At 57.7% G+C, this 27794-nt stretch overlaps 1 protein-coding gene across 3 annotated transcripts in view; it reads right to left on the bottom strand.

The window, feature by feature from the left end:
• Window positions 1-13472, bottom strand: part of MID2 (midline 2) — a 60793-nt gene extending 47321 nt beyond the window's left edge. Inside the window, exons 1-2 of one of the 3 annotated variants that reach the window (XM_074147374.1) lie at window positions 12751-13416; window positions 10130-10153 (exon numbers count right to left, since the gene is read on the bottom strand). In XM_074147374.1, the coding sequence (XP_074003475.1) occupies window positions 10130-10153; window positions 12751-13416 (690 nt within the window). Of the gene's footprint in view, window positions 1-10129; window positions 10154-12750 lie in introns of all 3 variants that reach the window. The other 2 variants (XM_074147375.1, XM_074147376.1) reach the window with 2 other exon arrangements.
• Window positions 13473-27794: the final 14322 nt, after the last annotated feature.

Here is a 27794-nt window from a genome sequence, read left to right as displayed (position 1 = left end):
GCGGAAAGGGGTTCAGCAGGCTCGCGAGGATCCGGCTGCGTATCACGCTGAGTTTGAAAACTGAAATGCCCAAATCCTGGCCCCTCGCAACCAGAAACGCCTCCAAAGTCTCAGCACGGGGTGCTCAGCCAGGGGCCACCCCGCAGCCCCGCTCCTTGTCCTACAGCCGGCTGGGCACGGAGCCCCACGCGCTGCCAGACGGGGGGATGCAGCCCAATTGCCTCCACGGGTGAAAGCGGCATTTCACGCCAGGAGCATCCAGCGCCTCCTGCTCGCACAAGGCAACGGGATGAGCCCGACGGTGCCAGACCCCCTCCCAAGAACACCTTTGGGGCAGGCTCCCATCAAAACAAAACGCACCCCCAAACCAACCAGGCAAAAGCAAGGCAACGGGCAGGAGCACAGAGACACCAAATCCGTGCCCTGGTCAGTAATATCTCCCTCTTCACATCCAAGACTCCTTCTGCTCCAAGCAGCAAAGCCAAGGACGTGGATCTATGGCCCAAAAAGGGCACACGGGCTCCCCAGGACACCCGGCTCCCACAGACACTCCAAGCCCCCGAAGGCAGCCCTCGTCCTGCTGCGTACGGCCAGAGCCCCATCTCCAGAGAAAGGCAGGTCAGGGGGACTGACCACCTCGTTAGTTTAATTAGTGAGGAAGAATCCACTCTCAGTGCCAGCCCAGGGCTGTCACCCAGCCCACGGGGGGGCTTCCACCCTCTGGCACAGATGCTGTAGGTGACAGGCGGGTGGCACAGGAGCCACACGCTGACGCTGAGGGTGGTGAAGCACTGGCCCAGGTTGCCCAGGGAAGCTGTGGATGCCCCATCCCTGGAAGTGTTTAAGGCCAGGCTGGATGGGGCTTTGAGCAACCTGCTCTAGTGGAGGTGTCCCTGCCCAGGGCAGGGGGGCTGGAACTCGATGATCTTTAAGGTCCCTTCCAACTCTAACCATTCTAGGATTCTATGATCGTACAGCTCCGTACTGTCCCGATGTCCTCCAAGGGCTGAGCTCTGCAGCTCCCATGGACCACCCAGCCAGGAGCGCTGGGTGCAAGAACTCGTTCATCTGGAAGCCAGCCCGGGAGGATTTGGGGACACACCTCTGCTTTCCTCAGCACACACATACCTGTTTACAGATAAGGATCAAAACCAGGTGGGCTGGTCTACCAGCCATTCACAGCATCTCTTAGGGCTGGAAAAGACCTTCCAGGTCAAGTGGATGGTCCCAGCACCCGTCACAAGCTGGATTCTGCCAGCTCCGCAGGACGTGCCCAGCTCCGCAGTGGATAACAGGCACCTTCCAGCCATGGAGGGTCTCCCTGGAGCCGGCACGGTGAGAAGGAGAAAGCCCAAAGCAGGAACTGGGACACTCCAGGGATCAGCTGGAAGGGTACAGCAGGTAACACCGCCCTTTCCCCCCAGAACTCTCATCTCAAGGTCCCAGGATTCATTTCCCTTCCCAGTACAGGAGGATTTCAATCAGCTTACGTGCTGCTATTGTACATTAATTTCTATAAAAGGATACATCAAACTACACTGATAGGAAATTCAAAGTAGGCGTTTTAAAAAAGCATGTCAGCCATCACGGTAAAATCACTTAATAACACCTGTAAGCCTATTTAAGGGTCTAATGTGATAATAATAGCAATATTCAGCATCTCGGAGCATGACTTCGAGCCTGCTAAGAAATTCATATGACACTCGCCTCAGTGCACGCAACCGAGTCTCCAAATTGCTTAAAGATGCTGCGCGTTGCCGGGATGCCCTTCCCGGGCGAGGGGACGCACCGCGAATCCCTGAGCACGGCCCTGAGGAGCGCCAGCACCTCCCCGCTGCGCCGCAGCATCCTTAACCCAGCGATGCTAATCCACCCTCCTGAATATTCATTACGCCCATCGTGCCATACATCCCGAATATTAAACAACAGCAACTCGGGGCAGGAACATGAATCTCTCGGCAGAGCTGGGGGTGGTTTCGGCAAGCGGGGGCTGCGGTGCAGGGTGGGAGGGAGAGGGCCAGCACTTCTCCCTGGCGAGAGCCATGCTGGCCAGCCAGGCTGGTGGCCCCTCTGTTCCCTGGGAGGGGGACATCCAGCCCTGTGCCACCCAGGCAGTGATGCTCCCGGGGCAGCCCTACCATCCAGCCTCCCCCCGAGGGAGAAAAGCAAGGCTACGCTCTCCAAAAATGCTGGATAAGCACTTAAGGTTTTTTTAAAAGAGAAAATGGACTTTCTCCTCCCCAAAGGAGCGTGTAGAGAAGGCGCCACCTTCCAGCGCGAGCAGCCGAGAGCCCTCTCCCCTGCCCAGCAAGGTCTGCCCACCGCCAGGGGATTTCAGGCAGGGCTTGGCAGCCACAGGGCTGAAGTCACCGCACGGTGCCGGGAACAGAAAGAGGGAAAAATCCTACTAAAGGAGAAAGTGCAGCAGCCATGAGCTCCCCAGAAACGTGGCTGTCAGAGGGGGGTGTGCAGAGGCTCCCCCCTTCCCAGCCCAGGACCGGAGAGGGTCCCACGCAAGGGAAGGTGTTTCCGAGCAGGGACTGAGCCCCGAGCTCCTTAATAACCTGCAGCGGGGGGAGGAGGAATCCAGACCCATGATCTGAGCCTGCTGAAGGAATATAAGGACACGCTGCAGAAAACATTCTGGGATACGAGTGTCGCAAGGGAAACACACCTACCAGTCCAGAAAGAACAATTCCCGAGTGCCCTGTGACAGCGCTGAGGCCGAGTGACAGCATGGGGACACGGGCGAGCTGGTGGTGCGGGGACACGGGGCACGGGCTGCCAGAAGACACTGCCCAGAGCTGGGGAGAAGCCAGGGGAACGGGGCAGACCACAGGACACACCGAGGGCAAGCTCCGAGGGACTGGGTTATCAAAGCCACAAAGCAAAGAGGGAAATTCAGAGTAAAAGCTCAGAAAAATAAGGAGGGGAAAAAAAAAAAAAAAAAAAAGGCACAGGTAGCACGAGCTCGCAGAATAGCTGAGAATAAACAGTGTTAAATAATGCCCTGCCCTCGGCAAGGAGCAAAACCACCTCAGAGGAAGCCCGGGAAAGGCAGCAAGAAGCAGGACAGGTACCCACGCACCGAGCCCCCCGGGGACGGGGCAACGCCGTGCAGCTGGAGGGGTATCCCCTCCCACCCAGGGACCCCCCCGCGCCAAGACCTTCCACGGGTCTGGAGCTGCACCAACTCTTTTCCTTTATTTATTTTTAATTTTAAAACCCCTGTTCATGCAGAACAGAAAGAGCTGAAGTTCAGCTCACACCCTTAAAAACATCACAAACCAGAAGCCTTGCAAAGCTAACGGCTTGCAGTTGTGCCCGGAAACCAAAGCCCCCGTCCTGGGAAGGAAACCCTGCGCCAGGGGTAAGTTTTTCCTGAAAGAGTTCATGTTGCAGAGAAACAGTGGGAGTATGTGGAGAGCAAAACCAGAATTAAATGGAAATTTAGAAACTGCAAAAGATAACACAATTTGAGGCATCCAGAGAGATGCTATAAAGAAAACTATAACATAAAAGTATCTGTATTGTTAACAAAATCTGTTGACAGAGGGGAAAAAAATACTCTGTTAAATCACATGACGAGGGACGGCTGGAACAAAGATCAGGTTTGATGGGAACATAAACTGGCTTAAAAAACTGTAGGGCCACGGCTCAAGGACTGGCAGAGATTTGTTTACGCTGGAAAGCAGCATTAAGTATTAGATCTCAGAGATTATTCCCCTTCTCCAGAAACAGCACTGAAAACTCCAATGCTCAACCTGTCACCTCCCGCACGAGCCTCTCTGGTGGACACCGGGACCAGCTCCAGAGGAGCCCAGTAGAAACCACAGTGGGACTTTGCAGGTGTTGAGGTGTTCAAGACCTCATGTTTTGCAGTGTTTGAACACATCATTCCAGGTGCAGAGCAACCACCACCGCACGGAGTTGTGCAAAACAGGGTTAGGGGTAAAACCCACCACAACCAACGGGGCAGCACCTCCCAAAGCCAACACCGAGCCGAGGCTGCCAGACCCTTGCCCGATGGGAAGCCCTGGACCACGCTGCCTCCATCCCCGGCACAAGGGCTCCCCAACAACCCGCTTCTCCTCTCCGGCAGCTCCAGGTGACCCAGCACCGTCACTGCCCACGCTCTCGAGAGGTGGCCACGGCCAGGCCAGAGGCAGCGGTGAGGTCCCAGCACAGACCTGGGCCACCCCGAGAAGCCCAGCTCCCGAGCGGGACACACGCTGCTGTCTGACAGTTCCCTGCTCGCCTCCACCTCTGCCCCCTCCCGCAGCCCAGCGACAGACCCCCCTCCGAGGAAGTGACAACCAGAGACTGTTCTCGGCTCATCACTAATTTTCCTGGCGGCTCTCAAGCCCCAAGGTCTCGGACACGAGCAGGAAGACACTCACGAAGGGCCACACACCCCAGGTTCTCGCTGCAGGGAGAAGGCTCCTTCCCTTACGATGCACCCCGGCTCCTCCACCAGCCCTTTTGAGCAGGAGACCAGGCACCTCCATCGCCGGCGTCCCCCTCCTGTCCTGCCCAGCGCCGGCAGCACGGGCAGGAGGCACGCGCGGCACCTCCGCACCAATTATTCCCACCCAACTAATCACCCTCTAAGAGCCAATCATCCTAAGGTATGAAGTTAAGCAAGATTTTAATACCTAACGATCCGGAGCTGCTGCAGTTGTACAATTTGACACGCTCATAAATTTTTCATTTCTAATTTATCGGTGCAACAACTTCTGCCAAAAAAATTCCCCGTCCCCCTTCGGTAACTTGGACGCACTTCCGTTCCTAGTGAGCCCCGATGAAAGGGCTAATTAAAATTAAAGCAAACCACCATTGCAAAGACTATTTGTAAGGAGAGCAAGGGGTGGCACGGGGACATTAGCAGTGTCCCCACAAGCGGTACCGTGGTTGGGACATCCTCTGCCCTCATCCTGAGGCACGGGCCACACAGGCTCATCACGAGTGTGTTGCTGACGTTGATGGTGAAATATTTGGGAACTTTTATTTCATTCCTTTTGCTTTTGAAAGCACATCTGATGCAATGCAGCTGCAGCACGGAGGGCCCGGAGCAGCCCCCAAGCTGGGAGAAGCTGGAGGCTGCAGAGACGCTGCGCCCAAATCAGCTGCATCCCTCAAACCCCCCCAAAAGCCATCACATGAGGACACTGCCTGAGGCAGCCCCTCTCCCGTCCAAAGCCGGCACCTTCCCAAGGGAGACATCTCCCAGAGCAAGGAGCTGAAGGGCCAGGGCTGCTGCCTGGACACCAGGACCTTCCCTCGCTCCTCAGAGCTCAGCCACTCACCTTCTGCCACATCCCGTAACCGAGGGACGTGCCCCCAGGGCCACCAGGCAGCGCTCAATGGCCTGAGCCCTCCTGGCTTCATCTCCCCAGACCAGTCAGCCCTCCAAGCCCACCAGCCCCACCAGCACCTTCCCCAGCAGCGTCCCACAGCCTCACGCGCTCCTCAGCTTCCACACCCCACGGGATCACGCAGCTGGTAAGAACCGTGAATTTGGGATTATCAAGCCCAACAAGGGTGGAATTCATTCATATCCTTAACCATCACCTTCCTCACCTCCCACTGCTCGAGGCTGACGTGACAGATGAACAGACTGACCACCAGCCACTTCCTGAAATAAAGGCATTTTTTTTGGGGGGTGGGGGTGGGGTGGTGGTGGGACGGTGGTGGGACTTTTATAAAGTTAATAAATAAATTAATTTATGAATTACATATTCTATATTATACATACTATGTGTATTAATTATATTTATACATATAAAAAATAATGAATTAATAAAAGGTGACACCTTTTCTTATTCACCCGCTTACCACCTTGCTTCTTCCACAGACGCCAGCCCTGGCCTCGCTGTCTCACGGGACACAAAGGCTGGAGATTAATCCTTTCGCTTCATCCCAAGCACAGCGTCGCCGAGTGATTTTTGCACAGCTTTGCACTTTCATTTTCCGGCTCAAGCTGCTCTTGAGATAGCAGCATTGAAATCAGCTTGGATGCAAAGGCAGTTTTGGAAAACGCAAGAGATTAACCGAACCAACGGAGCTGCTCAGGTCTGCTATCTCATAATAGCGTAATTTAAAAGAAAATATCCAAACCCTCCCCAAAAAGCAGATTTCCAGAAAAAAAAAAATAAAATAAATCAAGTCTCTCAGCACCGAGTGCGATTTCTGGTCTCCCAGACCTACAAACGACCAGCAGTTAAACAGTTTCCAACACTTGCATCCTCTGTGCTGATGGAAACCTTAAATCAGGAGCTCCATCAGACACCGGGGCACGTTGTGATCCCTCTCCTGCCGCAGGGGAAGGAGCCAGGAAAACACCGTGTTTCCATGTGACCCACGCTCCGTCGGTAAATGCCAGGGCTGAAGCGAAGCTGTGCCCGCTCCCGCCGCCCCCATCAAAGGGGTTTTTTCAGGGAAACCTGAGCAAAAGGGGCGGGGAGGGGACGGCAGCCCCAGATGTGCTCCCCAGATGTGCTCGTGAGCCTCCTCCTGCCCTGCGAGGCCAGGACAGACAGACACGCAGACCCTGCCACCCCGCACTGCTGATGCTCCCTGCTGGCATGCCAAAAAAACCCAGCAGAACAACCAAAAAAGCAGGGCCGGCTCCGAGCTTTATGTTCAACCCCATTTATTGCCAGCCTTATTTCCACGGCTACAGCTTCCAGCTCACGGAGCTCCCCCCAGCCCACGGGGACGGCTCGCCAGGGCCCGGGGACCGTCCCCTCCCCAGGACTAGGGCTGCGGGCGCCCTCGGCTCCTGCGGGTGGGCTGCACCCCCAGGAGCTCTCACCACTTCCCAGCAAGGGGTCCTTAACTGGTTGTGAATTTGTCACCAAGCCACAGCAGCGGGTGGCACCTGAAGGGCACGCTGAGCCGCTCGAGGGAGGCCGGGGCCATCGCTTGATACGGGAACCAGCAGAGGATGGAGACATTTATCTGCACCAGGGACAAGGGACGATGCTCTTCCCCGTGTCCCCAACACCCGTAACGCGCTGGCTGCTCTGCAGGGCCTTTGCCTGCCGCCGAGAACCCTGTGCTGGGGACCCTGGTTTGGGGCACAGGTCTCACCCCCTGCTCAGAGAGATCCCTTATACCCAGTCTCTGCATTACAAACTCAACCCAAGAGAGCAATAAAACCACAATGAGACCCCCCCACCGCCAGCACAGCCGAGGACCACCCGCCACCCCCAGCAGGGTCCCTGGCGCAGCAGGAGGTTGCAGCTCCCACCACGAAGCAGGTTGGCATCTCCTGCCCTACACAGGTCTCCAAGGAGCAGCCGGAGACAGATCTGCTGCTGGGTGGGGGTAAAGCAGCCAAGAGCCCCCCCGCAGCCAGGGCTTTCCACGTTTCTGCTGGGAACAGCCCCCCGGGTGCCGTGTAGGAGTCACAGCAGTCACCATTGTTACCCTCCTTCTCAGCTAACTCTTCTTTGTGGGGGGGAAAAATATAAATATATATATAAAAATTCAGTTTAGCCCCATGGCAGTACAGTAAATTATAAATTAAGCAGCAATCTCAGTGACTCACACAGCGCAAGTGAGAACACGCTCACAAATCCCGAGGCGAAGAAGTCCTATATTACAGTGTGGAGGAAGTTTTTTTCCCCCTCAATTTTTTTACCCCATCACTCTCTTAAGAGCCTTGGAATAACTCAGCTTTCTGCACACAATTTGTCTGGCGCAGGGAGGTGGCTTTGGGTTTTGAGTCCCACTCACATAGACCCACTGGAGGCAGCACCTCTCTGAAGCGTAACCGCCTTTCCACCCGGCTCATTGCTCTTCCTTTACCAAAGAGCAGATATAAGAGCGTTACAAAATACATCGTTTTCTTTCTTTTTTGGTATTTCCAGCCTGCCATTCAACAGGAGCCTCAGCCGTAAAGGAAAAGCCTCCTCTGAGCCAGCCCTCGCCGGTTCCTCCAAAGGGAGCAGAGCAGATGGAGAAGCAAAGGACGGCAGCAAATAATTAAGGAAAATCCTTTCCCAGCCAGAGCCCTTCAGTCCCAGCCTTTCCTGCCCCATCCCTCCCTCCCTCCCTCTCCCGAGTCACGGGGAGCGTAACCCCGGCCCTGGCCACCGGCACAGCTCGGCACGGGGCAGGCACCGCTCCCCGGAGAGGACTGCAATTACGAGTTTCAAGCAATCTGAAATTATAATTGGTCGAGATCTCACTCGGCAGATAACGCGCTGCTGTCCTAGGCTCTCGCTTTATCTAGGTCAATTCATTAGTTTTTCTCTTAATCTACATACATTTTTAATTTGATCTTTAATGTCGATTTTCAGCCAGCACGCTGAGCTGACAGACTTCTTTACCACTGATGGTGTTCACAATCTCCATCCTTCCTGAACACGCAGAGAGGGAAAACAAGCTCCCAAAACCCCGATGAGTTTGACTACTCATAGCCAAGGTCACGTCCATCAGGTTGGGGAAGCAGAGGCCAATGCCATCAACGAGCGAGCCCGGTCTGTGGTGCCGGTGGACGCGTCATCTCTCCAGGAAGGGCTGCCCAATGCGGCAGGACAGGCAGTTGGAGGCTGAGAAGCCCACGCCAAGCAGCGCACACCCCAAAGACACACTCGGGTGGCACCCCAGGACCTCTGAGAGCTCATGGTGGCAGGCTCTTGGGGAGCCATCAACCTTTAAGATGAGCTGCGAGAGGACAAGAGATATGAAGATGCCTTCAGATGCGCAATGTCACCTTGGGTCCACTCTCTGAAGGCACCACCCGGCTCTTCTCCCAGCCGAACGGGTGCCAACTCAAAGCCAAGCGGATGCTGGAGATAATTTCAGACATAATTATGTCGCCAAATGAATCCTCAACCAGTAACGTGCCAAGACTCTGCCCAAGGAGCCCCGCTCGTGCCCTCTCCCAGGCCCTGGTTGAGCAGCCCAGCTGAAGCAGAGACGTGCCCATGGACCCTCACCAGGGGAAGAGCTAACGTCGGTGCCCAGCGAGGAAGAAGGAATGGAGCACTTCTCCCTCCACCCATCACAGCCGTAAGTGGATAAAAGGCAGCAGCACCAGGTAAGTGCTTCTTCTGGTTGAAGGGAAACGTCTGTCGGCACGGGATCACCCATGAACGTCTCGGCTGGGGCTCGGCGCCGCAGGTCCCTGCGGCAGCACCGGTCAGACGGCTCCCTCCCGGCAAATGCCCCAACCCCAGAGCGAGCGGGGAACAGGGGTGGAAATCCAACCCCTCTAAAGCATCGCGGCTCTCACTCGCCCTCCCTCCGGTCCCTCTGGCATCACCCCATCCTCACAGCACCGCTCCCTACGGCAGCTCCCGTATCCACCATTCCCCACGTGCTTATGGCAGGAAACAGCCACTCCATTTCCGAGCACTTTCCTACCCAAAGAGCTGGTTTCCCCTTTCCCCGGGGTCTCTGTAGCTGACAACCCTTGACATGGAGCCTTCCCAGGGAAACAGGGCTTGGCGGCATCCATCCCAGCCTCGGAAAGCTCCGGGACATGCTCCCAATGCCTCAACCTCTGCCCTGTCCCGCCGGGCATCCCACCCCATCCCTCTGAAATCCAGATGTCCCCCAACCCGGGCTGCTACCCCACAGCAAGGACCAGGGAGCTGCAGCCCCTCTCTCTCTGTCTCAGACACAGGTGGATGCTTTCACGCCAGAAAATCCAGCAGCATCAGACGGCCGGGGCTGAAAATACCTGCGGCGTGTCCTGCACCATCAGCGTCCCCGGGTTTGTGACATTCCCACCAGCGGCTGCTGGAGCTGGGAAACGATGGCCCGTGTCCAAGGGGCAGTGCACGAACCGGAGCCACTTTGACAGATGAGCCAACCATGGCTGGAAAGAACTGGGTGCGGAATTACACGCCTGCAAACAGCAGACTCCTGCATCCCAAAGCAACGGGGCAGGTCCGAGACCCCAGCCCGGCCAGGTTCACCCCTCGGATTCACCACAGTTCAGGAAAACAGCTCGCACTTGCCAGATTCTTCAGAATATAGACATCGGAGTTGAAGATGCGCAAAACACAAAGCCGTGATACGCCTTAAAAGGATTAAAGGTGGTTCCTAAAGCACCCGAGGTGTGCAATACGGTACGGAGAGATCGTGGCAGAGCCCCTGCGGGACAGCCCCGCACTGGAGACCACCAATGCCAGAGAAGCTCGGAGGGGAAGGGGAGCCCCGGGAGGTGGTCTGGGTCAGACACAACAGGATGATGTTCAGGCACACAGCAATTCTGAAGAGGGAAAAAAAAAAAATCCCCCTTTTGTGGAAAGCACAGCCCTTGTGACAAAATGAACTTACTCGGTTCAAAACCCAGTTCTTCATCAAAAAAACCAACTTGAAAGGCGTTTCCAGCCTGCTCTAGCCACAGGATCAAAGCCGGAGATTAAGAGCAAGCACTGACTGCTCAATGCCCGAGCTACTGCAGGTCCCCGAGAGCGGGCCGGTGGCCACCCAGCTCTGCAGGGGGCAGGGGGGGCTCGGAGGGGCAGAGCCATGCGGGGGGACACGGGGAGCTCGGGGGCTGCGGGAGGGAGCAGCCACCCCCATCAGCATCCTGCAGCGCTCCCAGCCCGTTTTTAATGATTTCAAGCATTTCAGATACTTGCAAGGATTTGCAGTGCTGCCAGAGAGCGGGCTGTGGTCGGGACGATGGACTGACACCAAATACTAATGCAAATATTGACGCTGCCGGTAACGCTCGGCATCCATCCCTGCAATTCCTGCAGGGGAGGGAGAGCATTAGGAAAAATGCCATCCAAAAAAAATGGCCCCAGAAAAACCCCGAGGCAGCGATTACTGACACCGAGCCGAGGTGCCCCCTCAGGGGGGGTCCCCACTGGTGGGGAGACACAGCCCCTCACAGCCCCCCCCATCCAGCTCCAGCTCCTGCCGCTGAACCGGCGCTGGGCAGGGTCAACAGCACAGAAAGAATGTTCCTAGCAGAGGAGAGCTTCCCTCCTCCTCCAAAATCACTTAAATCCATAATTTAAAACAAAAAAATAAAAAATGGTGCTCTGGGAACCTGCAAAACTTGGCTGGCTGAAGAAGCGACTCAGGGTGCCAAGGAGTTTGTCTCCAGCTGAACTCGCTTGGCCAGCGGACACGGGCCGGAGCGAGGGGGGAAAAAGGGGTTCAATTTCTATCCCGGGGTTATTGCGTGCAAACGTACATGGTCATTTCTTTCTAAGGTTTCCAATTTGCTAATTGAGACATTTCCTCATGGAAAAAGAATGTCCTGGCCCATGGAGGGGGCTGCTGGCACCGCTCCGCACACCAGGGGAAGCTTAGGTGAGGGGCGATGTGCAGACGGGACCAGCACACCACCGTCTGCAGCAAATCCCAGCCACCCCCAGCCTGGGGATCCCTGGGCACCCCCATGCTGCGGCAGCGCCCCCCAAAAGGCACAGGGAGAGAAGGAAATACATCCAGGACATCCCACAGCCTGTCCCTCCCGCCACTGCAGATGTTTGACTCACACCACTGGGCAAGTCACACTGGGTTTGGGAGAGTTTTGGAGAAGGGCAGGTGGGAAACCAGCCCAGGAAACTGGATATCTAGAAAGATTTCTGTCCAGGCATCAGCTTGTTAAGAAAAAGAAAAAAGAGAAAAAATAGAATCTGGCCTGCACAGGGGGGAAAAAAAAAGAAAAAAAAAAAAAAAAAGAGCCTTCTGTATTTTTGTTAGAGTGATAGAAGTATTTCTTCTGCCCTCAAAAAACACAAGAGCAGACAAATCAATTTTGTTCAAAATATTAACAAGACAAAGAGCCAAGAAAAGCACTTTTGGGTCAGAACAAGCCCAGAACATTACGCAAGAAAGGACCAGGAGAGGAGCAGCTGGGAACCCGGGAGAAGGGCTCTAATGGAACGTGACTGCTGCCACAGCTACAGCCTCACCGGTGTGACCTCTAATGGGACCAGCTATGTTATTTTTTTTTTTAATATTGAAAAAAGGAATTAAAACCATTTTGCAGACTCATGCGGAATGCACAGGGGACAGAGAGGGATTTCTGACTTTATATAGGTCAAACACCATCCACGTGGGTTCACACAACACCCTGTGCAGCCACCACCACTGCATGAAAATGAAGCTCCAGGTGCCCTGGAGGGATGCCTGGGAATTCATGCTCTGCCACCTGAGGAGCAGCAGAACCCTAACCCAGCTTGGATCGATGTGCCATGAGTGAAGGCGGGGAGGAGAAATTGCCCATTTCTGCCACTACAGCTTGGGGGGATTAGGATGGAGGAGAACATGGGCAGAGAAGGGGCTCCCCCCCACTATGGGGGCTCCCACAGCTGGAACCACTGAGCAGGCATGGCCCGAGCACCACAGCCTCAGGGCAGGATGCTCAGAGGTCCCCCAGGCCACTCTTTGCCACCCCAGCTCCGTCACAGGACAGGACAGACCCCAGGGGAAGCCACGCTCCTGGGGCAACAGCCACAGGCACCTCGGTGCCCAACGGTGTTTCGCCGACCAGCCATTTGGGGAGAAGGTCCAATGCCTGGGCTTGGGACACATCCCCCCCAGCAGGGCTGAAATCAAACAGCAAAGACTTTGCTCTAATTGTGCGAGACACAGCTCAGGCTCCTGGTACCGTGGCACTGGAGGAGCCCACAAGCTCCCTCCTGCAGCCCACCAACCTTTCAGGAGCTCTTTGGCTTAAATAAGAGGCACCACCTGGGACACGTGGAACCAGCTCCTGCTCCGACAGCCACCCCTGGGCAAACACCGGCCCCCACGCTGGCTGCTTACCTTCAGCTTCTCAAAGCGGTCGCTGAGGGATGCCACTTGGTGGTCCCGGTGGCGGCCCACCAGTTTACATAAGGCACAGATGAGCTGGTCATCAGCAACACAGTACATGTTCACCTTCTCGTTCTCGTGCTCCAGGCACGTGAGTCCTCGGAAGTGGGCGTCGGGCACCGGCTCCACCAGCCGGTGGCTGGTGAAGGGCTTCTTGTTGGGGTGGGTGGCCCGCAGGCAGCGGTCGCAGTAGGACACCTCGCAGGTGATGCAGGTCTTCACGGCGTCCCGCGGGGGGTCCTGCTCGCAGAACTGGCAGGCGATCCGCTCGCCGGCCACGGACATGGTAGGGCTGTTGCGGTAGGTCCTCTCGCGGCGGCTCTCGCTGGGGGAGTTGGGGCCGCTCAGGGAGGCCTTCTGGAAGCGGTCGATGATGTTCTGCAGGGTCACATTCCTCTTGAGGCCCTCCAGGCCCCGGTGGTTGAGGGAGATGACATAGCGGCACGTGGGGCACTGGAAGGCGGTGATGGGCTCGATGGACTCGCTGGAGGAGCAGCTGGAGACCAGGACGCGGTGGGCGCAGCTGAAGCAGAGGCTGTGGGCGCAGGGCAGCAAGAGAGGGTCTTCGAATAACTCCAGGCAGATTGGGCAGGTCAATTCTGACTCCAGTGTTTCCATCTTTAGTTAAAACGATCCTGATTCAGCATCCAAAGCCGGGGAAGGTGGTCTGGTACCTGGGAGGGAGGAGAGCAGAGAGATGAGGCAGTGGCTCTCCTGGGCAGCTCCTCTCCAGCAGAAACAGGTGCCCGGGGGAGACGGACACATCACCCCCACAGCACCCCGACACTCTGCACCCCAACACTGTCACTGCAGCCCATCGGTGTGGCTGGACCATCTCACCAAACCATCCTCCTGAGCAGAGACACCGGCTTGGACCAGCACCCAGAGACGCCGTGGGGCAGGAGAGAAGGAAGGAGGGACAGCAGCTCCTCTCCTGCCAGCCAGGGCAGAGGGCTCGGACAGCAAAGCTGAGGACAAAAACAGGAGAAACCACATGATTTTGTGGTTCTTTTAGCGAGCGCTGCCCAAGACAGGAGCAGAGGGCCAGGCTGGTTTCCCAGCCCCGCAGCACAGACAAACCCCTCAGCGTCCCCTCTAGCAGCCACGGTCCCCTCTCCCTTTGGTGACGGGGAAAAGGTGAATCACGTCCTGGAAACTCTGAGCGAAGTGGGTCGGCAGCTCTCACGTACCGTCCCCCCGCTCTGTGTTCCTCCCAGACGCTGCCTTTCAGGAGCGGGGAGGGAAGAGCAGCGAAATTACAGTCTGCAAACGTCCAGCAGCGGCCAGCGATGCCCAAACCAGCCCCAGCTGGAGCCAAACGAGCACATATTTTTAGATCTCCTCCCCAGCACGAGGCTGGAAATGGGCTCCCTGGAAGCCACTGGAGCCACCGCAGTGGCGCTCCCAAGCTCCGGTTCTGCAGAAACACCGAGTCACCCCAGGAGGGATGGCCGGTGTCCCACCACGCTCCCAAATCCATCCCGCCACCCAGCCGGCAGCCACCCGGGCTGCAGGACAAGTCCCCGTTGGGCTGGAGAAGCAGCAGGCGCTGGGGCAGCCACCGACAGCCCCATCCTGACGAAAGCCCCACCGAGCCGCAGCGGGCACAGGCTGCCTTCCCATATAATACGTATATTAAAAATACATATATTTTTAATGTTTTATTATTTCCCTCCCCTCCCTCCGTCCCCTTCCCCCCCAAGAGAGACAGCGGGCAGTCAGCTGCATCCAATGGAGTTGAGGAGCGCAAAGGCTCCCAACAGCTTCCTCCCTGCGGCCCCCGGTGCTTTTCTCAGACCCCAGAGCCCTGTCTCAGCCATGGGAAAGCAGCGGGGAGGAAGCTGCTGGCCACTTGCCCAGCAACACGAGCCGGATCTGCTGGGCTCCCCACTGGGCTCCCCACCTGCAGGACCAGGGGCTCCCACCGCATGGCCATAACACCCCCAGGACCACCACCCCAGCCACGGGCAGCCCCCCGGCACGGCTTTAAACCTTACAAACCGCCTTTGAGTCAGGGCTGGTCCCTCGCTTTGCCAGGACACTCCAGGCAGAGCAGCCGCCTCGCCGTGAGAGCCCCACGCTGCTGGCTGCACCCCCACCCCAGCTCGGGCAGCAGAGCCCCCCGAGTCACCCACCGACCCTCTCCGGCCAGCAAGAGGCAGAGAGAGAGAAAAAAAGGACAAGAGCGGGATTTGTTTCAGAGCCTGACCAACACCGGGAAAACGATCTGAAAGCAAGGATTGGTGCCAGACGCTCCCCAACAGCCCCTGCAGAGCAGCGCGAGCATCACCCATCGCCGGGACAGGCTCCCTCGGGGCAAATGGGGTCCGTGCGCGACCGGCTTCGGCTCCGCCGCCGTCCGGGGAAAAGATGCCCAAAGTTTAAACAGCTTTTTGCTTTGTTCCTGAGGACCGTTCTCACGTTAATCTTGTTTTCCTTGCTGGGACAACATCCTTCAGATCCCAGATAACCGCGAGGAGCCTCCAAGCCCCGGCTGGGGTGGGAGCGGGGCCGCCGCTCGCTCAGACGCACCTGGGCCAAGCAGTTGGCGCTGCCTTCGGAGCCTTTCATGCCTCTCACTTTGATGTTCACTTTGATGTACGGGATTGACGTGGCACGAGGAATAGCTGATTAGATCAAAATCTGCTTTGTTTAGAGTCATTAACTCCCTAAATATAGAAGTTATAATGTATTAGCACGGTTTACAAACAAGCCCGTGCTGCTGGTGCCCAAGGGTCAGACGCCGGCCCCAGCCACGCTCCCGCCGGCTCCTGGGCAGGGCTGGGGCTGCGAGGAGCAGGAGTTTAACAAAGCAGTAACATGAAAACAAACATTTTTTGCTGTGGAAAAGCCTGGGCGGGATTTCTCCCATCGCACGACACAGGAAGGAATGCAGGGTCCCTCCAGCTCTGGGCACGACGGCGGCCAGGGGCGGCTTTAGGCGGGTGCCATGTGCCCGGGGGCATCCACGGTGCTGCAGAAGGAGAGATGTGGGCAGAGCACCCACCTGCATCGCTGTGACCTCCCCCCATGCTGGGGTGCCACAGGTCCCCCCGTGCCGCTCCAGGCCTCCCGGCTGACGGGCAGGGCAGGAGGCACAACCCACGGAGGGATGCGCAGGGCCACGGCTCCTGCACCCCGGCCACCAACCCTGCACCCTCAGAAAATGACACCAAGGGCCATTTGATATAAAGGTTCCCCCACCACCTTTCGCATGTTATTATTTTTACAAGATCAAAGCCAAGCAGGCTTCGTTGCTACCTCCAGCTCAAATGTTCCTCGGGAGGGATGCAGAGGTTTGCCACCAAGGAAAGGAGGGGGGAGAGAGAGAGAAACGGCAGATGTTGCTCACATCACCCCATCTACACCTGGGAGGGGACATCCCGGTGTACATCACCTAAGGCCATGGTCAGTCAGCCCAAAATTCCCCTTGGCCCCTCTGACCACCTTTAGGCAGCCCAAAAATCCCTCCCTGCTCCTTCTGCTGCAGCTTCCCCTTGGCTTCTGGTGCAAGAAAGCTCTTGCTCACACATCACGCCGTGCCAGCCCTGTGCCGTGACGCTGGGATACCACAAATCAATACAACGCATCGTATCTGCATTTAAAAACCAATGGCTGCACTTTCTGTTCCTGCCCTGGGCTCGGCCACAACCACATCCTGCGGCAGGTCCCCCGGCCCCAGCCCCGCGTTACGGGTCCGGGTTATTTAGGAGGCAGCTCTCAGTGCTCTCCAGGAATCAGCGTATAATTATTGTATAATTGTGGAGGGTTTTATCAGGCCAGAGAACCCCGTCCCACCCCGCGTCTGGCTTCGCTGCCACGTGGTGGTGTCCGGTCAACGCGCCTGGTGCCCGGCAGCACCAGCCTTTGCCGAGCCCCGCACAGCAGCACCCGCCTTCCTGAACGGTTACAGACAATTTTAAACCCAAAACATACGTCTGCAGGTCCTATTTTCCCCTCCAGCACACCCTCCTGGCCTGCCCAGCCCTCGCTTTTACCAACGTTTGCTAAATCCACCCGAAGTTCCCCCGGGTCCCCCCAGCATCAAAGCGGGCACAGCTCTGCCGGCCTTTCAGAGCCCACACTGCAGAGCCCCCCTGCTCGCCAGACCCCCCCGAGGCAAACGCTGACTATTCAGGCTTCCACACCAAGTCTGATTTTTTACAATTTTTTTCCTTCTCCCCTCCCCCTTTTTTTCTTTTTTTCTTTTCCCCCCTCAGAAGATCTTCAGCCCAAATTGCTCAGCCACTTCCAAGAATGAGGCTTAAAAAAAAAAAAAAAAAAAAAAGCTATGTTGCTCCACCCGTATGTTAAAAAAAAAAAATAAAATATGGCAACCCTTTCCTTAATTGGCTCCACGACAGCAGGATATAAAATCTGGGCAGCAGTTGTCTGTGTGCTTTTTGTTGTCCTCGGGAAAATAAGCTCGAAATTGGATCGCTGTTTGGGGAAGAACAAAAAGCCCCATCCAGCAGCCACGTCCCGTCCCCACGGAGCCCAGGCGGGGACCCGCTCCCGGGGTGATGGGGAGAGGGGCTCCCCCAGCCCTGCTGACCACACCGCGCTCCGTGAACACCAGCCCTTCCCACCAACAGCCCTGAATTCGCCCTTGGGACAGGTTTGCCCCAGGGAAACGGGTCCTCCGAGGAAAAGTAGCCCCTGACTGTGTAATTAGCAGCAGCTTCCCACCTAACGAAGGCACTCGAGCGAGAGGTGGGGGGGGGGGAGGCAATCAGGTTCATCCAGCCCATTTAGACCCAGCGACACCTAATTTTTCTGTGCTTGACTTGCAGCCTTGCTAAGCCGGTGCCTGTGGAGCTGCTGTGCATATTTAACACAAGCTTAAAGCCCCGGCGGTGGCAGAGCATCCTCCGGCCAGGCCGTGGCTGCGGCTCACACCCCTGCGCCTGCCCCCTCCTCCCCCCGCAGCGCAAAACATCAAACGCAATTTGGCCTTTCCTCCCACAGCTCCTGCCTTAACAGTTTCCTTAATAACTTAGCGAATTTGTCCGAGACTTTCTGAAAAATCCAGATAATTCATCTCCCAACTGCTCTCCCCAATCGTCTTATCGCAATACTGAAAAAAGAAGAAAAAAACCACCCAACCCTGATTAAACTGGATTTCCTATACGAAAACCACGCGTTGTTGTCCTTAATCTATCACACTGAATCTCAGGCATTTCCACATGAGCTTTAATTATTTTCTCAGCCAATTTGCTCGGTGCTAAAATAAAGCTGGCTGCTCTGTAATTCCCACAGTTCTTCTCGTACCTCTTTAAATTAAGGACAGAGCAGAAGAGGCTGTGCTCCCATCCAGCAGTTGCTGTTAATGAGAGATTACTTTCTGCTGCCAGTTCAGCCGCTTCATCGTTAAATCCCTTCAGAAGAGCTGGCTGGAGCCCACCGGGCACTGCCGATTTGCTGCTCTTTAATGTCTCCGTTTGCAAGTTCCTTATTCCCCAGGGAATTGCATCTTCACCGCTGCCAACGTCGTCTTGACTGATGGGATGCAACCGATCCGCTCCATCACAGCATCCTCTTTCTCCTGAAGTTCTCCTGTTGGGCTCCCGGAGCTGGGAAGGAGCCCCGGGTGGCTCCGTGCCCCACAAACACCTCCGCCCTCCAGCTTGCACAGCTAGTTCTGCTTGGGCTCCCCCCCCATCCTGAAAAGGGGATTATTCCCCATGTGGAACCCCTGCAGGAGCCCCAGCAGCGGAGAGGCAGGCACTGCCCCACGCCAGCCCCCCGGCAGCACCCCCCACCGCAGCCGCTGCCCCCCGAGCTGCTCTGCTTTGGGGTGCTGCATTTCCCACCCCTTCTCCCTCATGTCTTCCCAACAACATCTCTTGGTTTGTCGAGCAGCTCCAGGAGCCTCCGCCACCCGTTCCCCCCCGGTATTTCTGTAGTTTCTCCACGCACAGCAGCCCGGCCCTGGCAGCTCTCCCCAACGCTCCCCCAATGCGCTGCCCCAGCACATCCCCCCGTCCTTCCCCGCCTGCCAGCACCGAGCCAAGCGTCTCCCATTGTTTAGAACAGCTAATAATACCTTTACAGCTGTGCAGAAATCAATTGATTACGCCATTTGTTCTGGCGATGCCACAAAACCTTCCCATCCGCAGCTGCCTCCCATCTGCCCGGTGGGAAACGCGGAGCCACGCTCCCGCCGGCTGGGAAGTGTGATGTGGGGAGGGGGTTTTTTTGGCCTTGTGTTAAACCATCAGCTGCTGATGTTGGATTTGTCTGGCCCGACAGGACTGCAGCGCAGGATGAAGGACAAAGGTGGAGGTGGTGGTTTAAGCCGGTCACGACTGCAGAAGAACACAAGCCATCGCGGAGCCGTGCTCCCCACACACCGCTGTCAGGTGCCAGCCCGGCAGTGTGTCCCTTGGACTTCGTGGAGACCCTGAAAGCACCCCAAACCCATCAACACCTGCAACAGCCCTCCGTGGATGGAGCCAAATGCTTCACCCGGAGCAGCAAAGCCTCGGGTGGGAGCCCAGCGCTGCTCCCATCACAGGGAGCAGAACAAGCTCCTCAGGGCTTGGTACCCCCACGGGGCAAGGATGCTCTGGCCGAAGCCCAGGAGGTCTCCACTGGGGAGAGACCTCATTCACCTCCACAACATCAGGGGCGCAAGCACCAAACACAGCTCCCCGCACACGCCAGAGCCGCCCGATGCCTCAGCAGCCGGAGCCGTTGGAAGCAGCCCCACGCGGTACTGGCACACATCGTCCTCCAGGAGCCTCCCGGGGCAATTCCCACAGACACGGCATGAAGACACCCCCCCCGCCACCCCCTTCGGGGGCCTGGGGGTGACAGGACACAAAAAGGCACAGGGTCTCTCTCCGGTCCCCTCTGATTCAGCATCTCCTGGAGCTCAGCACAGTTGCTTTTGATTCCCAGGGAACGCTGCAGCTCCCAGGGCCTTCGCGCTCCCGCAATCAGTAAAAGCGGGGACCGCAGCAGCCGGGCTGACCCCCCCAGCACAGACCTCCTCCCTCCACACTGTGCCGCATCCATCTGTCCGTCCGTCCCACCTCCCCAGCCAGGCGGTTCCCTCGGCACTGCCCAAACCCGGCAGCCCCTGCCCCTCTGCCAGCTGCTGCCCGGGGGGGTCACAGCGATGCCGGGCACAGCCCCTGCCGGAGCCAGGGACATCTGCAGCGGGAGCAGCCCCACCTCCCCAAGGTTCCCCAGAACGGCGCAGATGGGAGCGAGCCACTTCCAGCCCGGTCATTGAGAAAAAGCAGCTGGGGACCTGGCACGTCACCAAACTGGCACGTCCGGCGCTCCTGCCGCCCTGGCAGCCCTGCCACCCCCTGGCAAACCCCCCCTCCCCTGCCCCGGCCCCACCACCTCCCTCACCTCTCCGGCAGTTATTGGCTCTCCTGCCACCCTGGTCCAAGGCGTCTCCTCCACTGCCCAGCACGGCCAGTAGCCACTGGAAGGCCGGCGAGCGAAACACGGCACTCGCGTCAGCTCCCAAAAAAAATACCCACACCCGGCTGGCTCCTGCCAGACCACACATGGCAGCAGCTTTTTGATCCAAGCCTTTCTCCGAGCGCAGCCCCCAGCTCTGCCTCCTTCCCCTCTTCCTCGGCCACCGCCTGCAATGCAGCTCAGCCCCGCAGCGCCCGGAGCCACCGGAGCAGCCGGAGCCCCCGGCCCTGCAAGGACACGGGGAGGGCAGAGCTGCCAACGCCGCGCAGCAGCGGCTGCTGCTTCAGACAGCCTCTGGCTCCAGAGCAAGTCACGGCTTTCATCCCCCGATGGATGCCGCACGGGGGGCAACCAGCCCCGCTGAGAGCTGCTGCGGGCAAAGACCCGAGGGATGCAGCACCACGTCAGGCACCCCCAGGCCCCCCCACCATCAGCTGCAGGGCCAGCAGAGCCCCCACCCCACCTTCTACCTGCACCAGCCGCCAAAGCTCAGCCCCTTCACTCAGCCAGAGGCGAGGGTGTAACCCCCCCGCTGGCCCTGGAGCTGCTGGGTGGCCGAGAAGTGTATCCCGAGAGAGAATCCCTCGGTCCCTCCAGAGGCTGGGGAAGCAGCAGCCCCCTCCCGTGTTCACAGCCCCGGTGCCGTACTGGGGGCTGAGCATCCCTCGGGGACCGTGCCCTGGGTACCACACCAGTTATCCCCACTCCGGTGTTTCCAACTGGGCCACCAAGTCTCAGTGCCCGACACCACCGCTCACCCTTTAAAACCATCAGGGTTTAAAGATGTGCTGAGAAACGAAGGGAGGCAGCGAAGGCGAGGTTGGGCTCACGGCAATGCCCATGGCAGGACAGAGCCAGGAGATGAGACAGACCCAAGCCTGGGGAGGTACCGGTGCTGCTGCAAGGGAAGCGTGGCACGGCGAGGGGCCAGCCCGTCACCGGTGCTCTCCAGGGACCCTCGAGCTGTGCAAACGTCAAGGCTGCTCCTGAAGGGACGTCTATGGGGAGACGGAATGAAGACAGACCCTCAACCAAAGAAGGGGTCCCTCCTGCACAGGACAGCCCCATCCCAGCGAAGGCACAGAGCCCAAGGGTGCCAGCCCAGTACGTGGCATCTCCCAGGAAAGGGAGGGAAGGAACGGTGTCAGGCAAGCAAGGCTCGGCTCCAAAGGGGCCAGGACCTGCTCCCTGGACCAAGGCTCCCATCAACGTCTGGGCCCACTGAGGGCTCCGGCGTGTCCCCAGAGCAGCTCCAAAGCAGTGCCCCGGTGCCGCGTCAGCCCCGCAAGCCCGTGGACAGGGAGCAGCAGCCCATGTGGCTTCAGTCCCGTGTCGCTGCTGAGCGCTGCCAGCAGGAAAAAGGCTGTTCCAGCCTCCCCGCAGAGGTCCCAGCCCAGACCCGAGCCAGGAGCCTCCCCGGGCTGCCCCAGCCAAACCCCAAAACCACCCAACGGCCACACTCCCCACGGATGCCACAGGGTCGGGAAATTCAAAGGCTATTGTGCTGCTTTGTGCAAGTTTAAATATATCTGCAGAGGCTCCTGGGGGCTGCATTCCTGGTGAAGCGGGTAAGATAAACAAGGCTTCCTGCAGGAACTAAAGACAATGGGGGAATAATTAGCATTAGTCCCCAATGCAGAAACAATGCAGGTAGCAGATATTTTGGACTTTCGCACCCTCCCCCCCTGCCAGAGCCAGGAAGAGGCACCCAGACTGGTGTGACTTGGCCCAGGGGCCTCGGCTGAGAGACACACAGCATCGAACGGAAGGGAAGCAACAGGCACTGGGGCCGGGGGACCAGCCTGGGGTGTCGCCATCTCAGACCTCCCCTTGGAAAAGGTGGCCACGTTTTGGACACACATTTTTCCCAGTGTAAGCGGCTCCGGGCACCAGCCGGATTCACGCCGGGGAGCGTGGGCACCCACGTGCCGAGGGTCCCAGCGCAGATGGTTTGGGGACAGAGCTTGTGTCCATGCCCTGTGCCGCTTCCAGCGATGCCGGACCTGACCAGTGCCCTGCATCCCTTCCAGCGCGGCACAGCCAGTGACGCCGGGCTGGACCAGCTGCAGGCAATGCCAGGGAGAAGCTGCCCCATCACCGCAGGGAGGGTTCTCAGACTCCACTCTTCCCTCCGCAGCCCAGCCAGAGGATGTCAGAGATCCGCTGCTCCGACAGTTACCACCTCTTCATTCCACAGAGCGACAAACCAAGGCTTGTTTTCAAACCATGGCAGTTTTTTTAAAGCTTTTTCCTACACGGGCCCCTTGGGAGCGCTCTGTACAGGAGCCAGATTTCCCAGTCCTCCTCCCAGCGCGGCAGTGACAGAGGGACCTCAGCGCTCCCCGGACGTTCTGTCAGTGCATTAAACAGGTAATTTGAAGTCTTTCAAGACGAAATGCTCCTGCGCTGGGAGGTGACTCACATCCATTAGCATCCCTTTGGAGAGGGTTCTCCAGCCCTCAGTCACTTCTGCACATGAGCACTTCCAACCTTCATCTCAAAAAAAAAAAAAAAAGAAAAAGAAAGTACCAATTCACCTGGCTCAGCTTTCCCCCAGCCGTGTTCCATCTGGCACTGAGACTATTTTGCAGTTGTGTTTGTACTGCTCCACGGCCACACTCGGAGCTCACAGCATAGTGCCCAGGGAGCCCAGAGGCCACCCATGCCCAAAGCACAGGGCTACCAGTCTCCGGCAGCGGGCACAGCACAAACCCTGGCACGCAGCCCACCGCGGGGCACAGAGCATGGGCACAGCACAACCAGCTCAGACAAACCCCTCGGTGCTGCCCGAACACCCTGGGCATTTATCGATACAGCGATATCCCCGGGCACAGGAGCTCGTGCTCTACGGCGCGAGGCTCCAGCAGGCAGAGGGGACAGATATGACAGAGCCACCGCCTGCCCCCGTGTCTCACCCCCTGCTCTGGATGCCACCGAACACCCACAGCACTGGTCCCTCACGCTCTGTGTGGCACGTCATGGGATGCTGCACCAGCAACACATCACAGCATCCTCCGAGAGCGCCCTGGGCTCGCTGCCCCGCCACCCAGGAGTCTTCTGCCCAAAGCCAGGCTCCCAGCAGGACACCGGTGAGGCTACGCCGCTGCAGGACACCATCTGCCGTGTCCCACAGCTCGTGCCAGGATGGGGACTAAACCTGGCTGGTTTAAACCCCGAGCAGGTCCTGAGCACACACGGCGGGTCAGAACCAGCAGCTCAGCATGTCGCTGAGCAGACCAGACTGCGGCGAGAGACCAGGGCACAACCCTTGGCCCCAGCGCAGGCTGCACCCCAGAGCACCCCCAATAATCACACAATCCCACCCTATTCCCACAGGATCACGGTTGCACCGGCTGCCCCCATCGCCCCCGGTGCCCGGCAGAGCAGCCCACGCTCCCCACGGCACAGCCACGCTGCGCCACCCCCAGCCCCCCCTGCTCCACGGGGCAACCGGGATCACGCTGCCAGCGTGTGGGGGCCACGGCTCCCCCCGCCAACCCCCCGGCTCTCCCTGGGGGCAGCTCATGAGACGAAGCAGGTTATTTCCTCCTGCCGTCCCCGCTCCCTGCCTGCGGCGGCCAGAGGGAGGCAGGGGACGGCTTTTAGTGACAAGAGGCACAGCACAGACAATTCCTGCTACGTAACACTGGGTGTTCTTTTAATGATCTGAGAGAAAAGGGAAACACTCCGTATTTCGCATTTGTAATAAATCACAAACCCTGAAGAGGCTCGCTAGAGACGGGATTTTACAGGCAGAGGCGCCTTGGCCTCCAAGAGCATCCGACTGCCTTGATTCTCTGGGAAGCTCCCGGCATCTCCGCAGAGGGACGGCAAAGCTCACGGCTGGTGAGGAATAACAAACGCACACAAATTCTGAGGATGCTGAAGGGAGCACAGCACTTCGCAGGTCACACAGGGACCGCACCGGTGGCCAGAGACTTAAGGAAGTATTGGCAGGAGGGAGAGTGTGTTAAAAAAAAAAAATAAATCAATTTGGCCTGGCATTCCCAGACCATGCTCCTTCACAGCCAAGGGCTGGAGCATCGAGCAGCTTTTCCAGGCACCGGGGAGGAGCCCGAGCCCTCTCTCTTGCCCACTGTCCTCCCCACACTGGGGACACTGGGCCAGGGTGGGAGCTGGATCCTCACCCCGGCGCGGCAGAGGGCATCGCCACCCCGTGCTCTGAGGGGACACCAGCCCTGTGGCACAGGTCACCCTGCCACTAACGACCCCCCCAGAGTCACCTCCCGACACGCAGGGCCATAACGCTGCCTGATGGATATTCATGAGATGAAGCACTGCTAAAGGACTTCAGGAATCCCACAAAAGGGATGAAAAAAGGCTGAAATATTTCATGCCAGAAAATTGCAAACATGTCACAGATGGAGACCGGGGGCCAGGAAGGCGACAGCAGCCAGCACCCAAAAAAGCATCCTCTGGTGACAACCAGAAGCTGGGCTCCCTCCTTTCAAAGCACAACAAAATCAACAACCAGTGCAATATTCTCCCCATAAATTAAATACACGGATTCTCGCAGCCCAAACACCAAGTCCGTGCAGGTGCCTGGGGTACCAGAAGCAGAAGCCACAGCATCCCTGTACTTCACTGGGGTGGCACCAGTGCCCACCAGTAAGTCCATCCCTGGGAGAGGCCAGTCCTCACCGATGAAGAAATAGGAGATTTCCCAGGAGGAAAGCAGGGCTGAGGGGTAAAGCACAGAAAAGCAGGGCTCAGGAGAACCTCAAGCACGGTCGTGGGGCCCGTGGAGATCCCAGAGGACATCTCCCACCCACCAGCCATGGAGGAGGAGGAACACACCGAGCATGAAGATGATTATGGCCAGGATGGCTCATCATAGAAAAGGCCCCGGGTCATGCAGCTCGGCACCCACCACCCGCTGGAGGCAAAGCCCATCCCTGTCCTCCTTCCAACAGGCACCCAACCATTCCCGCGCCAGGGAGCAAGAGACTGAGCCACCCGCAGCCAGGGGAAACCTCCAAGCAAAAAACCAATAAAAATCAGCACACATTTCTGGGAGGGGAAAAGAGCAACGCAGGCAACAGAGGCATCGGTGAGGAGAGCCACGGCCAGGTCCCAGCACGCCGCAAATACACCGTGATGCAAAGCGCAAGCCAGAAGACATCCGGGGGAATTTGCTAAACAAACACAATTAGTTTGGCTCATTCTCCAGCCCCTGTCGCAGCTCAGGATCTCGCAGGCAGGGTTTCAGAGCCGGCCAGGATCCTCACCCTGTGCTCCAAGCCCAGTACAGCCCCAGTACATCCTCGCACTGTGCTCCAGGCCCTGTTCAGCTCCAGGGGAGCCACCTGCAGCGACCAGAAGATGCTGCGAGTGCTAAAGCAAAGCCACCGCGGGAGAAGCCCTCGGCAGCCGGAGCCACCAGCTGTGTCCAGGAGCAGGTTCAGGGACAGCCGACGTGCAGGCAGGGACGTGCAGCATCCAGACCTCCTCAGCGCCAGCTTTGGGAACACGTCAAGTGCTTTAACATCAACAAAATGCCTTTACATGGTCTGAGCCAATCGATTTCTGCAACAATTCAGAGTTCCTGCATTTCTTCTGCACCCTGGTGCATCCCACCACCCAACACGGACAGGAGGAGCTGGGAAAAGGAAGGCAGCCCAGCTCTTCTGCCCCTCACAGCTTCTCGGTGCAGCCTCTGCCAGCAAATGACCAATCAAAGAAAAAAAAAAAAAAAAAAGCTTTCTCTCCCATGCAATTTCACCTGAATGCAAGAAGAGGTGCAGACACCTCACCTGAAGCCACAGCCCCCGGTCAGCCATCACCCAGCGAGCACCAGCTCAAGGGCAGCTCTAACAGGGATAAATCCCCTTGTGCAGGGCTTCTGAAGCCTGGATCCACATCTGATCCCTCGCACGGGCAGCAGGTCCAGCTCCAGGGCTTTGGAGCCCTTACGGGAGGGATGTGAAGCTCCTGTGCCTGTCGGTCCCCCTGCCCGGGGACTGCAGCCCCTGCCACCCACGCTCACCCCCCCTCCCTCTCTCCCAGAGCATCTGATCGCAGCCACAGCTGGAGACGGGCTGCTGAGCATGATCCCACACCCACCAGAGCCCCGGAGACCCCGGATGGGCAAAACAAAGCCCCAGGGACACACAGCACCACCGCAAGCAGAGCAGCCATCGGTGCCACCGCCACAGTGTCACAGCGGGGCTTCCCAGGGGTGCTCAGCACCCGACAGCGGGGGGCACCTGAGCCAGCACCCAGCAAAAAGCCCACCCTGCTCCTTAACGAAGCGTTAAGCTAGGTTGCTCTGCAGCGCCAAAGAGCCCCCCCCAAATTCCTCGCTCCCTCCCGGGACGCCCAGCCTCACCCCAGCGGGTCAAACGCCAGCGCTGCCGCCCCAGCCCAGCTTCGGGTACTCGAGCACCATCAGATGGCCTTAACCCACCTAATTTGAATCAGCCCAGTTACACAACCAGATTTAGCGAGGCCCTTCTGACGACTGTCCATGAAACACATTTAACTCACTCCGCACCTCTTTGAAAACACAAAAGGTAATTTATTCCATGCCGTCTCCGAGTTGCTGCCGAAGGATGCTCTGCATTTCAGAGGGGTGTGCGTGTACCCATCCCCTCCCTGCTCCCCAGCAGCTCCTCAGCCAGCTCACACTCATCATGCCAAGCTTGAATCCTGCTCCAGAAAGGCCTCTCCCTGCTGTCTGAAGTTAATTTTTTCCCCTTCGGTCAACCAACTCAAAATTGGTTTTGCGTATTAAAATGAAATTTAATTTCTAGGCCATTACCCCACTGTGGTCTAGCTCCTGTGTCTGCAGAGCGAGGAGTAAACAAACAGACCCGGCAATTCATTTCCCTCTTAGACATGAATTCCAGTTATAAACAACAGTAATAACATTCTGCAGAGGCACGGAGCCCCTTTCCTTTCGGGATCCCACACCAGGTCACGGGGAGCAGGCAGAGCCCCGGCACCCCTGACGTGCCCCGAGCGCAGGCTGGCACACACCGACCCGTAAACGTTTCCCTTGCACGGCCCGCAAAAAGCACCCCCTGGTTTGCCCTCAGTTTCTCAATGACATAGTGGGCTCCCCACTATTTCCATCTTGGCTCTCCGCAGCCTACTGGGTTTTCCTGTTCCCTCTCAGCAGAGAGTCCAGACAGAGAGATATAAAAAATGCACAGTTCTGAGACCTGAGAGCTTGCAGCATCCAGCTCTGCAACAGCTGAAAGAAACCAACCAAACCCCAAACCCAAGCCCCCCAAAGTCCCCAAACAACAAAAATCCCTCACAACAAACGCCCTTTCTATTTAGCCTCTCTTAAATTGTCAGAGCAAGAAATCCAGCATCATTTTTAATCCGCAGGGGTGAGAATGAGCGTCCCCGTTGATCCACGGGGAGCTCTGGCCAAAGCTTGCCTTCGAACCAGATCCCATCGGCGCCCTCTTCCCTCCCGAGCGCGGAAATCCCACGGGAAATGCCCGAAAGGAAACAAACCGGCTGCCGCAGCAGCGGCCACCGAGCCACCGCGCTCGGAGTCAGCCCAGCTCCAGATAATAAACATG

The sequence above is a fragment of the Numenius arquata genome, chromosome 5, assembly GCF_964106895.1.
Source record: "Numenius arquata chromosome 5, bNumArq3.hap1.1, whole genome shotgun sequence".
NCBI classification, from domain to species: domain Eukaryota; kingdom Metazoa; phylum Chordata; class Aves; order Charadriiformes; family Scolopacidae; genus Numenius; species Numenius arquata.
This window is presented reverse-complemented; position numbering and strand designations above follow the sequence as displayed.